The sequence below is a fragment of the Herpailurus yagouaroundi genome, unplaced genomic scaffold, assembly GCF_014898765.1.
Source record: "Herpailurus yagouaroundi ecotype Mexico unplaced genomic scaffold, PumYag 217, whole genome shotgun sequence".
In the NCBI taxonomy this organism is placed as follows: Eukaryota; Metazoa; Chordata; class Mammalia; order Carnivora; family Felidae; genus Herpailurus; species Herpailurus yagouaroundi.
The window spans coordinates 2,827,381-2,841,464 of NW_024412448.1; the positions used below are offsets into that span (position 1 = coordinate 2,827,381).

Here is a 14,084-nt window from a genome sequence, read left to right on the forward strand (position 1 = left end):
TCCCACACCCAGGGCCCTTTCTGAAGAGAAATGCCTTTCTCTGTCCTCTTTTTTTTAAAAAAAATTTTTTTTTCAACGTTTATTTATTTTTGGGACAGAGAGAGACAGAGCATGAACGGGCAAGGGGCAGAGAGAGAGGGAGACACAGAATCGGAAACAGGCTCCAGGCTCTGAGCCATCAGCCCAGAGCCCGACGCGGGGCTCGAACTCACGGACCGCGAGATCGTGACCTGGCTGAAGTCGGACGCTTAACCGACTGCGCCACCCAGGTGCCCCTCTCTGTCCTCTTAAATAGCGTCTCTGTTTTCCACAGTGTTGTTTTCCTTGGTCTTCACTTTTCCTGCTGGTACTTAACTAAAGCTCAGCAGTTTGTAGGTGTCTTTAGAAAAACATAAAACACAACCACTGCTTAGTTATTACCGTGCTATCATTCTACTCCAAGATCTGGGAAGAGCATGAAATGGTATTCCCTGCATTTTAAATCCCCCCTTTCATCCCCAAATAGAGAAGACCAGAGGGCGGGCAAGGGCAGGGTGTCTGGAACTGTCAATCCTGCCAGGGGCTCAGTCCCAGCCGCTGCAGCCCGAGTTAGACAGCACCTGTGCTCAGACAGGCAGAGCTCAGATGTGACCCTGATCTGAGGGACTTCTCATCACTGCACAGTACTGCCTCCTGGTTTCACGGGCTTCTCTGGATGCTCCCCTGCCCAGTGTGTGTTTTAAGGAGGAAGAAGCAGGGGCACCTGGGTGGCTCAGTCCGTTACGCGTCCGACTTCAGCTCCGGTCGTGATCTCACAGTTCGTGGGTTCGAGTCCCACATTCGGCTCTGTGCGGACAGCTCGGAGCCTGGAGCCTGCTTCGGATTCTGTGTCCCCCTCTCTCTCTCTGCCCCTCCCCCACTCGTGCCCTGTCTTTCTCTCTCTCTCAAAAATAAATAAACATTAAAAAAAAAAAGGCAGGGAGAAAGAAGCAAACTGGAAGACATACGTGGCCTACATCAGACAGCACGGCCAGGAAGCAATGGTCATGAAAATCCCGGCACTTAACTCCAAACCCCGGGCACTGTCCACCCTACCACCGGCCTGGCTTCAGAAAACCCCATGCTCCCACCCTGAAGCCACACATCAGGCGGTTCTGAGGCTGCAAGCCCCGCCTCCAGCTCAGGTGGACAAGTCCAAAGGGCAGAGACGATGTCCCAGGCTCAGAAGTGTCAGGCCCCAATCTGCAGCAAGGAACAGGCCCGAGTAAGACTAAATGTAACCCTCCACCCCCCACCTCAGGTTGCAGACTGAAATGATCCCAAGGTGCAGGCAGATAAACATAGAAGGGGATATGCACAAAAGCCACAAGGCCACAGGGAGTCAGCCCCAGGGCAGGGCAACTGAAAAGTTACATAAAAAGCCCCGTGCAGGCCCAACAAAACCAGTTTGCAACCGTATAGTTGTAACCTCCAGAGCAGGGTTCCTCAGCCCGGGCACGGCACTGTTGATAACTGGGGCAGGATCAACATTGGGGGAGGGGGGGGGGGCGGTGCCGCCCTGTGCATTGTGGGATGTTCAGCAGCATCTCTGGCCTCTAGCCACGGGACGCCAACAGCCACCCCTAGCCCGCTCCAGTTGTGAAAAACAAATACGTCCCCAGACATCGCCAAATGGACTCTGGGAAGGGGGGGAGGGGGTGCAAAATCTCCCCTGGTGAAGAAACCCGGGGCTAGAATCCTGTGAGAGGCCAAGTCCTGACACCCCTTGCCACGCCCCCCTCAAAGTCTGCCGAGTTGCACGGGCCGCACGGGCCCCCCCCCCCCCCCCCGCCCCGTGAGTTTCCATTCCACCCGGCTTCCAGAGGAGGTGTTAGGAGAGGACAGAAGAGACCAGACACTGACCGGTCGTGCGTGGAGAAGCTGCTGCTATAGCGAGTGTCTTTGGCGTACTTGATGACCAAGCACTTGTACTGGGCGATCTGGAAGCGACGGACCCGTCTCATCAGCTCAGTACTGCAAGAGCAGAGCACAGTGGTTAAGACGGGGCAAAGAAGACTCTATCAGCACAAGCTGGGCTCCCCACCACCGTCTAGGGGTCTGCAGCCTGACGCCCGCGCCTTTGGACAGCAAGACCAGTGAGGACAGAGAGGGCCGGTGCTCTGAGAGTTCAGTCTAGACCTGAGAGGGACGTCAAGACTGTACGTCCCTAGGGAGCCCAGGAATAATAAAGGCATGCCGGGGCAGGACGTGCTCTCCACGTGGGGGGTGGCAAGGGATAACCCCCCAGGTGGCCGGGGGAGGAGGCAGAGAAGTGCAAAGGCCACAGGCAGAGGGGAGGAGTCCAAAGTAACCTCACTCCAGAGGTCTTCACAGAGTCTGAACTGACGTCACAAAATCTTTTTGTGCCAAAGAGGGCGCTTTGCCACTGGATCCCAGAGCCCACCTGAGCGTCACTGCAGCTGTCCCCCAGGGCGGAGGGAGGTACTCAGGGGGCTCACCAGCCCACCAGGTCAGCTAGTGGTCCTGTCACATCGGGGGAGCAAAGGTCCCCTGGCCTGACTCCTTAGTGTTAAATTTTTAGGGGCACCTGGGTGGCACCAATCCTCGGTTTCGGCTCAGGTCATGGTCGCCTGGGTAGTGAGTTGGAGCCCGGCATTGGGACCTGCTATGACAGTCTGGAGCCTGGTTGGGATTTTCTCTCTCTCTCTCTCTCTCTCTGCCCCTCCCCTGCTGATGCTCACTCTGTCTCTCTTTCTTTAAATAAATAAATACGTAAATGAAATAAACTTAAACTTAGAATACTTAAAGTTTTACAGGCGCCTCGGTGGCTCAGTCGGTTAAGCCTCCGACTTCGGCTCAGGTCATGATCTCACAGTCTGTGGGTTGGAGCCCCTGTGTGGAGCTCTGTGCTGACAGCTCAGAGCCTGGAGCCTGCTGGGGATTCTGTGCCTCCCTCTCTCTCTGTTCCTCCCCCACTCACGCTCTTTCTCCCTGTCTCTCAAAAACAAATAAACATTAAAAAACGTTAAATACTTAAAATTAAAAAAAAAAAATTAGGAGACCTGGCTGCCCCTTTCTGAGAGGGCTCTAGCGAGGGGCCAAACCGTCAGCAGCTGCACCCAGCTGCGCGAAGGCGCGGGTGGTTATCGGACCCTAATGGGAGGACCTAAACTGGGCGGGCTGGGAGGGAGAGCCTCCTCCAGGACCGGATCCAAGGGCGGAGCGGCATCCTGGGCGGGAAAGCGCGGTCGGGCGGTGGCGGCTGACCTAGGGGGACTGCACGATGGGGGGCTGTCCGAGAGGGGGGACAGGCCCGCAAGAGGCGCCAGGGGAGGACAGACCCTCGGGAGGGAGGGGTGGAGGAGGAAGTGGTCCCGGCCCGCCCTGGCCCCGCGAGGCCATTACCTTTTTCCCGAGAACATGGGTCCTAGAATCACCTAGGAGAGAAAGCGGGGTCACTTCGGGGTCCACTGCACACGGACCCCCGGCCACGACCCCGCCCCCGCCCTCGCTCCCGCCCTCGCCCCCGCGTGCTGGGACCTGCCCCCCGTACCTGGATCTGCCCCCGGGTCTTGCTGGGGGAGCCGGGCAGCACGGTGGGCAGGTTGATGCAACTCATGGCGCCCCTAGGAAGCTCGCCACTCAGGGACCCTCAGGTGTCACCGCCCAGCTGCCTGGAGCTGGTTCCCGCGCTGCCCGTCTTTATCCCCGGCGCGCTGGCCAATCGGGAGCCGGCGCCCGGGAGCCAATCAGCGGGCGGCCGGGGACTGGCGGGAGGTTTGACCGCAGCCCGCCCCTAGTGGGCAGCGCCGAGGACCCGGCGGGCTGACTCACCAGGACGGCCCCCCCCGCCCCCCCCCCCCCCCCCCCCCCGCGTAGAAAAAGCAGGCGGGGAGCACCGTCCCGCGGTAGCCGCGAGATGGAGGTTCCCGAGCGGAGTCGCCGGGCCGAGGCTCCCTGGAAGAAGCTGTCTAAGGAGGTAGGCGGGTTGCAGGCGGCGGCTGGGGCTGAGCTGGGCAGCGCGGAGATTGGATGCAGTTCCAGGAACGGAGCTTCGGAGCCCGTTGACCCACCACCCCCGTGCGCGCCGGCGAGCGCCGGGCGTGCCTGCTCCGAAAGCTTTGGCGCCCCGGTCTGGTTTGCTTCTGGCCACAGGCAGCCTTTTAAGGGCAGAGAAGACCGAAGCTGTGCCGATAGCCATCCAGGGGGCCACGCTGCCGACCTCAAGCGCAGGGTCTCACCGTGCAGGCAGGTCGCAGGATGCTGGATGCGGGAAGGCTGGTGTTTACTGCCGGGTGGTTGTGAGGGCTGGAAACCACACCGGCAAAGCATGTGTTGTGATCATTCAACTGTAACTTCCTAACCAGTTTCCCCCGCATCTCAGGCAGTGGTTGGTTTGTTTGGGGGGTTTTGTTAGGTTTTTTTATTATTATTATTATTATTTTTTATTCTGGCCACTGATACATCTGAGAATCTGGTTAAGTTATGGACACTAACCCCCCAAGAAATCCCATTCTCTGTCTCTGTCTCTCTGTCCCCCACACACTTGCCTACAATATCAGAGGACTCTCAGAAACCCGTTGCATTATCATTAGCATACTTAAGAACAGTGAGGACGGTGACAGCAGTCACCGTGTGTGCCAGGGATGGCTGTGAACGTCTGACGGGCACAGATTGTACAGATCTAAAGAACCCTGGCCAACAACCTCGTTCAGCTCGAGGAGGCAGTAACCTACATTTGAATGGCTGGTTTTACTTCATTTACGTGCCTTATGACCTTTCACCTTGTGAGGCTGCTATTTTGCCCGTTATATAGATGTGGGAACTGAGACTCAGAGACTATAAGTTGCCCAGGGTAAAACAGCCTGTAAGTGACGGAGCATGGATGGCCCTCAACCCATCTGACTCCAGAGCCCCAGATCCTTCTGTGAAGGTACCCTGTCTTCCAGTTTCCCATTTGGGGCTTCACTCTTTCTCCTTGCCTTTGAACTTTTTCTCCAAAACCTGGTTCTTGTTGCTTCTCTACATGAAGTCTGAACATCTTAGCCTGATATGTGAGACCCTCCGTCTTCCGGTCCCAGCTGCCCAGCCTCACCTCTGTGATTCAGCAGTCTGGCCTATCACTATCTCCAGACCGACCTTTGATTCCCCCCTCCTGAGCCCTGTACCTTTGCTCTGGGCCCTCCTGCAGTCAGAACCGTGGCCTCTCAGAGATAAGCTCTGCCACACTTTCTCTGCGGTGACCACTCCAGCAACCTGGCCTCCTGCAGTAGGAGTGGTGCCCATGGTGGCATTAACCAGAACACATTTTATAGGACCTTATCTCCCCTTTAAGGCTGGCCACTAGTTAAAAGCACGGCCATAGCTCTAGACCGTGAATCTGAGAGCCCCTGTGATGTTGTATCTGAAATACCTAATTAGTTGGTGTCGGGGGAGAGTGGAGAGTGGGATACCAGGGGCTTGAAGGAAGCTGAGGGCTTCTAAAGAGCCTGGGATATTGGGGAGGGGGCTTCCCAAGGCAGGCATTCGGAGGGGTGGGGGCACGTTGTGTGGAGAACAAAGGTCTTACGGAAACTTCTGTCTGTGTTCCATAGGAGCTGGAGAATCAGTACAGCCCCAGCAGATGGGTCATCCGACTGGGAGCCGAGGAGGCCCTGAGGACCTACTCACAGATAGGGGATGAGGGTACTGGGGGCCCTCCCCTTGGATGCTGTGGGTGGTCTCTAGCATAGGGCAGTGGTTCAGAATGCTGGGGGCAGGAGGAGGCTCTCGGGACAGTTCCCAAAGTCCAGGTACCACGCAAGCCTCTTTGGCTCAGGGCCAGGCATTCAGGAGCCCTCGCCACAGGTCAGCTGGAGGCAGGAAAGGCCCAACAGGCCGTGTTCCACCTCCTCTCCTGCTCGGCTGACAGTGCCCAGACCAGTAAGGCCACATGCTACAGGGGCACCAGGAAGTAGGGTGAGAAAAAGGCAGGCCTCCCACTTGGCTGAACCTGGAATGTTGTTGATATTTATAAAAAGCAAAAGGGGCTCCTGGGTGGCTCAGTCGGTTGGGCGTCCGACTTCCGCTCAGGTCACCATCTCGCGGTTCATGAGTTCAAGCCCCGCATCGGGCTCTGTGCCGACAGCTCGGAGCTTGAAGCCTACTTCCGATCCTGTGTCTCCCCCTCTCTCTACCCCTCCCCTGCTCACGCTCTGTGTCTCGCTGTCTCTCAATAATAAATAAACATTAAAAAAAAATTTTTTTAATTTAAAAAGTAAAACAAAATAAAATGTTGACATTTTGTTGGCCATGGACATTTAGCATTAATTATTAATTTTGATTTATATATATATACATATATATATAGCATTTAAATACTATTTATCTTTATTTTTTTTATTTATATATGAAATTTATTGTCAAATTAGTTTCCATACAACACCCAGTGCTCATCCCAAAAGGTGCCCTCCTCAATACCCATCACCCACCCTCTCCTCCCTCCCACCCCCCATCAACCCTCAGTTTGCTCTCAGTTCTCAACAGTCTCTTATGCTTTGGCTCTCTCCCACTCTAACCTCTTTTTTTTTTTTCCTTCCCCTCCCCCATGGGTTCCTGTTAAGTTTCTCAGGATCCACATAAGAGTGAAACCATATGGTATCTGTCTTTCTCTGTATGGCTTATTTCACTTAGCATCACACTCTCCAGTTCCATCCACGTTGCTACAAAAGGCCATATTTCATTTTTTCTCATTGCCACGTAGTATTCCATAGTGTATATAAACCACAATTTCTTTATCCATTCATCAGTTGATGGACATTTAGGCTCTTTCCATAATTTGGCTATTGTTGAGAGTGCTGCTATGAACATTGGGGTACAAGTGCCCCTATGCATCAGTACTCCTGTGTCCCTTGGATAAATTCCTAGCAGTGCTATTGCTGGGTCATAGGGTAGGTCTATTTTTAATTTTCTGAGGAACCTCCACACTGCTTTCCAGAGCGGCTGCACCAATTTGCATTCCCACCAACAGTGCAAGAGGGTTCCCGTTTCTCCACATCCTCTCCAGCATCTATAGTCTCCTGATTTGTTCATTTTGGCCACTCTGACTGGCGTGAGGTGATACCTGAGTGTGGTTTTGATTTGTATTTCCCTGATAAGGAGCGACGCTGAACATCTTTTCATATGCCTGTTGGCCATCCGGATGTCTTCTTTAGAGAAGTGTCTATTCATGTTTTCTGCCCATTTCTTCACTGGGTTATTTGCTTTTCGGGTGTGGAGTTTGGTGAGCTCTTTATAGATTTTGGATACTAGCCCTTTGTCCGATATATCATTTGCAAATATCTTTTCCCAATCCGTTGGTTGCCTTTTAGTTTTGTTGGTTGTTTCCTTTGCTGTGCAGAAGCTTTTTATCTTCATAAGGTCCCAGTAATTCACTTTTGCTTTTAATTCCCTTGCCTTTGGGGATGTGTCAAGTAAGAGATTGCTACGGCTGAGGTCAGAGAGGTCTTTTCCTGCTTTCTCCTCTAAGGTTTTGATGGTTTCCTGTCTCACATTCAGGTCCTTTATCCATTTTGAGTTTATTTTTGTGAATGGTGTGAGAAAGTGGTCTAGTTTCAACCTTCTGCATGTTGCTGTCCAGTTCTCCCAGCACCATTTGTTAAAGAGACTGTCTTTTTTCCATTGGATGTTCTTTCCTGCTTTGTCAAAGATTAGTTGGCCATACGTTCGTGGGTCTAGTTCTGGGGTTTCTATTCTATTCCATTGGTCTATGTGTCTGTTTTTGTGCCAATTACTATTTATCTTTATATTGGTCAGCTTGGGCTGCCATTGCAAAGTGCCATAGAACGGATGGCTTAAGCGATAGGAATCTGTTTCTCACAGTTCTGGAGGCTAAGAAGGCCCAAGAGCGAGGTGCTGGCCAGTTTGGTTCCCTGATGAGAGTCCTCCCGGCTTGCAGACAGCTGCCTTTTCCATGCTGTCCTCACATGGCAGAGAGACAGTGAGAGCTCTGGTCTGTCTTCCTCTCCTTTTAAAAAGTTTTTTAAGTTTATTTATTTTGAGAGAGAGAGAGAGAGAGAAAGAGCATGCACGCACGAGCAGGGGAGGGGCAGAAAGAGAGAGAGAGAGAATCCCCAGCAGGCTCTGCACTGTCAGCACAGACAGAACCCGATGTGGGGCTCGAACCCACGAACCCTGAGATCCTGACCTGAGCCCTTAACCGACTGAGCCACCCAGGTGCCCCGTCTTTCTTCTTATTTTTTTTTTTAATTTCTTTTTTAATGTTTATTTTTGAGAGAAAGAGAGGGAGAGAGAGAGACAGAGCGTGAGTAGGAGGAATGGCAGAGAGGGAGAGAGAGACAGAATCGGAAGCAGGCTCCAGGCTCTGAGCTGTCAGCACAGAGCCCAACGCAGGGCTTCAACTCACGAACCGCGAGATCGTGACCTGAACCGAAGTCAGATGCTTCACCTACTGAGCCACCCAGGTGTCCCATTCTTCCTCTTTTTATAAGGCCTCTAATCCTACCATAGCACTTCACCCCATCGAAACCCAACTACCTTCCAAAGTTAACACCTGTCATACCATCACATTATGGGGCAGTGCTTCAACATATGAGCGCTGGGGGACACAGACCTTCAGCCCAAAACGAACTTCATGACTGAAGTTTTGGTGCTGACGCCCCCATGCTGTGCCCAGAGCAAGGGCCTCACCCCTGCTCGATGAGGTTAAATAACTTACCCAAGTCACGCAGCTCGTGATGGTAGCCACCGCCCGGAGCCGAGCTTCCAGAAAAGAGTGGGGCAGCCCGATGGGGTGAGGTGGGTCAGGCAGTGTCCGTGAGTGAGCAATAGTCGGCCTCTCCTGGAGGTGCTCCCCAGACCTCCTCGGTGCTGCCTGCCGTCTCCGGGATTGCCTCCTCCCATGCAAGCTCACAGGGGGCGGCAAAGGCACAGGAAGGGCAAGTGATGAGAAATAGATTCCTGCTGAGCCAGAAAGCCTCTCCACAAAGGACAGAGAGAGAAAGAAAATGAGTTTTTATTGAATAAGGGTTAAACCAAACTGTGATGTGCACCACAGGCAAGCTGCTAAAGAGACTGTGAAACCAGAAAGAAACCTCACCCTTTAATAAAAAAAAAAAAAAAAAAAAAAAAAGCTTTTATTTGTTTATGCATTTAAGTCATCTCGACGCCCAACGTGGGGCTCGAACTCACGACCCAGAGATCGAGAGTTGCACGCCCTCCCTACTGAGCCAGGCAGGCAGCCCAGAAACCTCACCCTTTTATGCAGGCAGGCAGATATACCCCCACTGCATACCTGTTCTCAAGATAAATGATAGCTGTGCTGAAGCAGGTGGCCTCACAGTGCCACTTGTCCCCCTAGATCTTCCTAAGTCCACCTGGTAATGAGGGTGGCCATCTGTGCTTGCCAATTGCCTTTATCCAGAGGAAAAAGAAACCTTCCCATAGCTTAACAACAAAGTAGTTTTGTAACTTGGAGCCAGGCACCTGTAGAAGGTAGGCTCCTGTCTGACCGCAGAATCTGGGGGCAGGGGCACTGTATTTTGATGATTACATTGCAAAGTGATGACGCCCCAGGTCCTGGAGGAAAACATTCCGAGGTTGGAAAACTGGCAAGAGACTCATTTAGCTCTTCAAAATATTTACATACACTTCAAAGGGGAGAGAAAAGATTCATAAAGAGTTTCTCAAAATAACTGCTCTAAGAAAGGGAAGGAGGAGGCTCTCTTTTTCTGCACCAGGGAGACTTAATCTCTCTCTCTCTCTCTCTCATACTTTGATTTGTATTCATCCTCATAGCCATCAACCTATTAACTGGCGGGGGGGGGGGCGGCACTGGATAAATCTGTCTAACCTTTTTTTTTAAAATTGATTTAAGTTTGGGACAGAGAGAGACAGAGCATGAACGGGGGAAGGGCAGAGAGAGAGGGAGACACAGAATCGGAAACAGGCTCCAGGCTCCGAGCCATCAGCCCAGAGCCCGACGCGGGGCTCGAACTCACGGACCGTGAGATCGTGACCCGGCTGAAGTCGGACGCTTAACCGACTGCGCCACCCAGGCGCCCCGGCGGTGTTCTTTTTTAACAAGTAGACAGACCACCTTTATCTGCCACAAAGACCTGGCCTCCCTCAGGCCAGGGGACTGCTCGGTGAGCAGGGGCAGAAAGCAGAGGCGAGCTGGCAGGACAGGTTTTCAGAACTATTTCCTCTCTCAGTAGTTTTAGACTTGTTTTACCAAGACTCTTAGTGTCGTAGACTCTGGGTCTAGAGTTCTTTCTTGTCCAGCAAGAAAGCGGGACGCAGGATTAAAATCCGAGAGACGGCTAATGCCCGGGAGAAGACAAGAGCCCCGATTCAGAGTCCTTGCTCTGTTTTTATTGGGATCAGAAGGCTTACAAACATGGTGATGGGTGTGCACAAAGAGACAATAAATCTGTGAACATTAACTCATGGGCGTGAGGGAAAGGGGGGTTTGAAGATATACGGTGTTAGGGGGTTGGGTCAATATAAAACAAAATCCTGGTGCCGGGCAGATGGTTGTTAACGGCAGACAGGAGGTGCCTTGTCTGTTTGTCTTAGGTAGCCTAGGGGATAAGACGGACTGAGCGTGCTACCTCAGGGTCAGCAAGGCACCTTTCTTTTGATAATTAGCTCCTCTCTGGGCCACTTCACCGCACTGCGATCTATGGCCCTATTTACCTGTTTACCTAACTTGGTTCTTCCTTCCTGTGAAAGCAGCTTTCTGCTATAGTACTAAATTGGGGGGTCCACCCTGAATACCTAATCTTATTTACCGCATATTCCTTTGTATCGGGGCCTTTGCCCCACCCTCTCTCTATTTATTTACCTCATCTTGTTTACCCAGACTTGGGTGTGAGCATCCTATGGCTTTGCAATTCTTTATGCCTTGTTAACCCATCAGTGCAGGCTCAGGGAATTTCTAAGCTTATTCCCCACCTCTTAGTACCAATACATTGTACACGAAATGAGGGAGGGGTACATGGATGGATAGATGGATGGATGAATAAGGTAGGTAGGTGGGTAGGTTGGTAGATAGGCAGATACTCAACTGCGGTCTGGGCGCCCTGCCTCTGCTAGCTTCCGGCAGGTCCTAGTCCACGCCCCTCTCCAGGAGAACCAATCACCAGTGATGTGGGTGGAGCCTCGTGTCCAACAGCCTCTACTAGGGATCCCCACCCCACTACCTTCGCAGGCTCCCCGCTTGGGCTTTTCCCTCTCCACCGGAAAAGTGAAAGGAGAAAAACAAAGGCACAAAAGATACAAGCCCCAATTTTGTTGGGCTGTGCTACGGTACATATAAAATTGACCATTCTAACCATTTTAAAGCGTACAATTCGGTGGCGTTTAGAACCTTCAAGATTTGTGCAGCCGTCATCAGTACCTTGTTCCAAATATCATTTTCGTTGCCTCAGAAGGAGCCCTACCGTCAGTCACTCCCCATTTCCCCCCCTCGCCGTCTCTGTCTATGGATTTACCTATTCTGGACACCCGGTCGGAATGGAATCCTACATGTATGTGTGGCCTTTTGTGGCTGGCTTCTTGGCATAATGTTCTGGAGCTCCATCCACGGTATATAATGCCGATCACTACTTCACGCGTTCATCGTATGGACCTACCGCGTCTTGTTTATTCACTGACAGACATTTGGGCTGTCCGCCTTTTGACAACTGTGAATAGGGCTGCTGTGAACATCCGTGTACACGTTTTCGTTTGAAAGCTCTTGATTTCTTATTACTAAGACCAGTAGACAAAGCCGTTGGACACAATTGCATACATTCCAAATGCTTACTTTCACTTTGCGTATTTAGCTCATCATAGACCAGTAGCAAACAGGGTAGGGCTCCCAGTATCCCCAGATCGCAGGCCAAGCAGCCCTGCTCTGCGCCACCTTGGCTATTTTTAGGTAACCATTGTTTTCTTATTACAAAAGGAGCATATGCTTACTCAAATAGATTTACAAAATAAAATCATCAATAATTCCACCACCCGTCGTTAACCAGAGGGTGGCTGATGGGACACTGCCATTTTTTAAAGTGCTGCCACAGCCTGGAATAAGGTCTTCAGCCTTTCTGGGACCGTGTGGTCCCCCTGCTGTATCTTGCACAAGTCCCTAAGGACTCTGGTCTCCACTTCCTCTAATCCCCCTGACATGTGCTCTGGATGGGTCCCCAGGCCTGGGGTTTCTGTCTGTAAGAGTTTGGATACTTTCAGTTGCAAATAAGAGAAACTCAGTTTCTTCAGTATCAAAAAGAGGACGTTTTAATGAGGTCTATTCATTGACGTGTTCCTGCCCTGGGGTCCAGAGACTGGAGGTCTGGTGGTGTTCACCCTCGGTGGGGAGGCTGTGAGTCACCTTGTTCTCTGCCCCTGCACCCAGCTGCCCGTCACCAGCCGCGGGGTCCACTCCTGGAGAGAAACAGTTCCTCTCTTTCTCAGGGTCAGCTGAGTTTTTTAATATCTGAGGGAGACACATCCATGATAGTGCATATCTACAGCTGTGTGGTTTGAATCACTCTTCAACTCAGAACATAAATTTCATAGTCTTTTCTTTAGTTCTGGCACAAAATGAATCTGGCTGGTCCACGTATACTTTAAGAACTCTTGAGAAGGGGCGCCTGGGTGGCTCAGTCGGTTAAGCCTCTAACTCTCGGTTTCAGCTCAGGTCATGATTTCACAGTTCATGAGATCGAGCCTCACGTCAGCCTCTGTGCTGACAATGCAGAACTTGCTTGGGATTCTCTCTGTCTCTCTCTGCTCCTCCCCTGCTCGCTTGCGTGCTCTCTCAAATAAATAAATAAACTTTTTTTAAAAAATGACAAATGAATAGACCTACTAATGCAGAAATTCCACTGCTGAGAGTGCTTCCTTCAGACCCCCACACACAGTGGTGACGTGTGCACGGGGCTGATCACGGCAGGGTTACTTGTGCTAACCCAGCCCAAATGCCTCCAGCAGAGGACTCCTTCCTCAGGTGCCGATCCATTCAATGAATATTTACTGGGTGCCTGACATGTACTGGTCACTCATTTTGTGCACGGAATACATCAGTGAGCAAAGCACACAAACCCCTGCCCGTGCATCAATGTGAATCTTTTTCTCTTTCTTCTTATTTTATTATTTAAAAATAAATTTTTTGGGGGCGCCTGGGTGGCTCGGTCGGTTAAGCATCCGACTTCGGCTCCGGTCATGATCTCAATGTCTGTGAGTTCAAGCCTCGCATCGGGCTCTGTGCTGACAGCTCAGAGCCTGGAGCCTGTTTCAGATTCTGTGTCTCCCTCTCTCTCTGCCCCTCTCCTGTTCATGCTCTGTCTTTCTCTGTCTCAAAAATAAATAAACGTTAAAAAAAATAAAAAATAAATAAATAAATATTTTTTTTAAACGTTTATTTATTTATTTTGGACGAGAGAGAAAGCTCGTGCTCGTACACACAAGCAGGGGAGGGGCAGAGAGGAGAGACAGAATCCCAAACCGGCTCCTGGCCATCAGCGCAGAGCCTGGTGCAGGGCTCACACTCACAAATTGTGAGAGTTGGTTTTTTTTTTTTTTTTTTTTTTGAGCAGCAGGCAAAGGTTTACTAGAGTATAAGATCAGAAAGCAAGAGGAGTATGAAAGCTCTCTTTACAGAGAGGGGCATTCACTTTTGAATCTCACAAGTTGTGAGATCATGACCTGAGCTGAGATCAAGAGTCGGAGGCTTAACTGACTGTGCCCCCCTGGTGCCCCCCTTCTTTCTGTATTATTGAAATACAGTTGACTTACAAGGTATATTAATTTCAGGTGTATAACGCAATGATTCAACAGTTCTCTACATGACTCTGTGCTCATCATGAGACGTGGAGTCACCATCTGTCACCTTCCACGTTATCACAGTGGTATTGCCTGTATTCTCTGCTGTCTTTCACTGTGATTCTTTTTTTTTTTTTTTTTTTTTTGGAGAGACAGAGACAGAGTGCAAGTGGGGGAGGGGCAGAGAGAGCGAGGGAGACACAGAATCCGAAGAAGGCACCAGGCTCTGAGCCGTCAGCTCTAACTCGTGAATCGAGAGGTCATGACCTGGGTCGAAGTGGGACACTTCACTGACGGAGCCA

General features: G+C 51.3%; 2 protein-coding genes across 5 annotated transcripts in view; one reads left to right on the top strand and one right to left on the bottom strand.

The window, feature by feature from the left end:
* TK1 (thymidine kinase 1) overlaps positions 1–3,667 on the bottom strand; it is an 11,073-nt gene extending 7,406 nt beyond the window's left edge. Inside the window, exons 1-3 of the mRNA XM_040456551.1 lie at positions 3,533–3,667; positions 3,385–3,416; positions 1,882–1,992 (exon numbers count right to left, since the gene is read on the bottom strand). Of these exons, the coding sequence (XP_040312485.1) occupies positions 1,882–1,992; positions 3,385–3,416; positions 3,533–3,598 (209 nt within the window). The 5' untranslated portion in view covers positions 3,599–3,667. The remainder of the gene's footprint in view (positions 1–1,881; positions 1,993–3,384; positions 3,417–3,532) is intronic.
* A 186-nt stretch (positions 3,668–3,853) lies between these two features.
* AFMID (arylformamidase) overlaps positions 3,854–14,084 on the top strand; it is a 19,001-nt gene continuing 8,770 nt past the window's right edge. For 2 of the 4 annotated variants that reach the window (XM_040456547.1, XM_040456548.1), the window contains exons 1-2: positions 3,854–3,958; positions 5,574–5,664. In XM_040456547.1, coding sequence (XP_040312481.1) covers positions 3,899–3,958; positions 5,574–5,664 — 151 coding nt within the window. In that variant the 5' untranslated portion in view covers positions 3,854–3,898. Of the gene's footprint in view, positions 3,959–5,573; positions 5,665–14,084 lie in introns of those variants that run through there. The other 2 variants (XM_040456549.1, XM_040456550.1) reach the window with 2 other exon arrangements.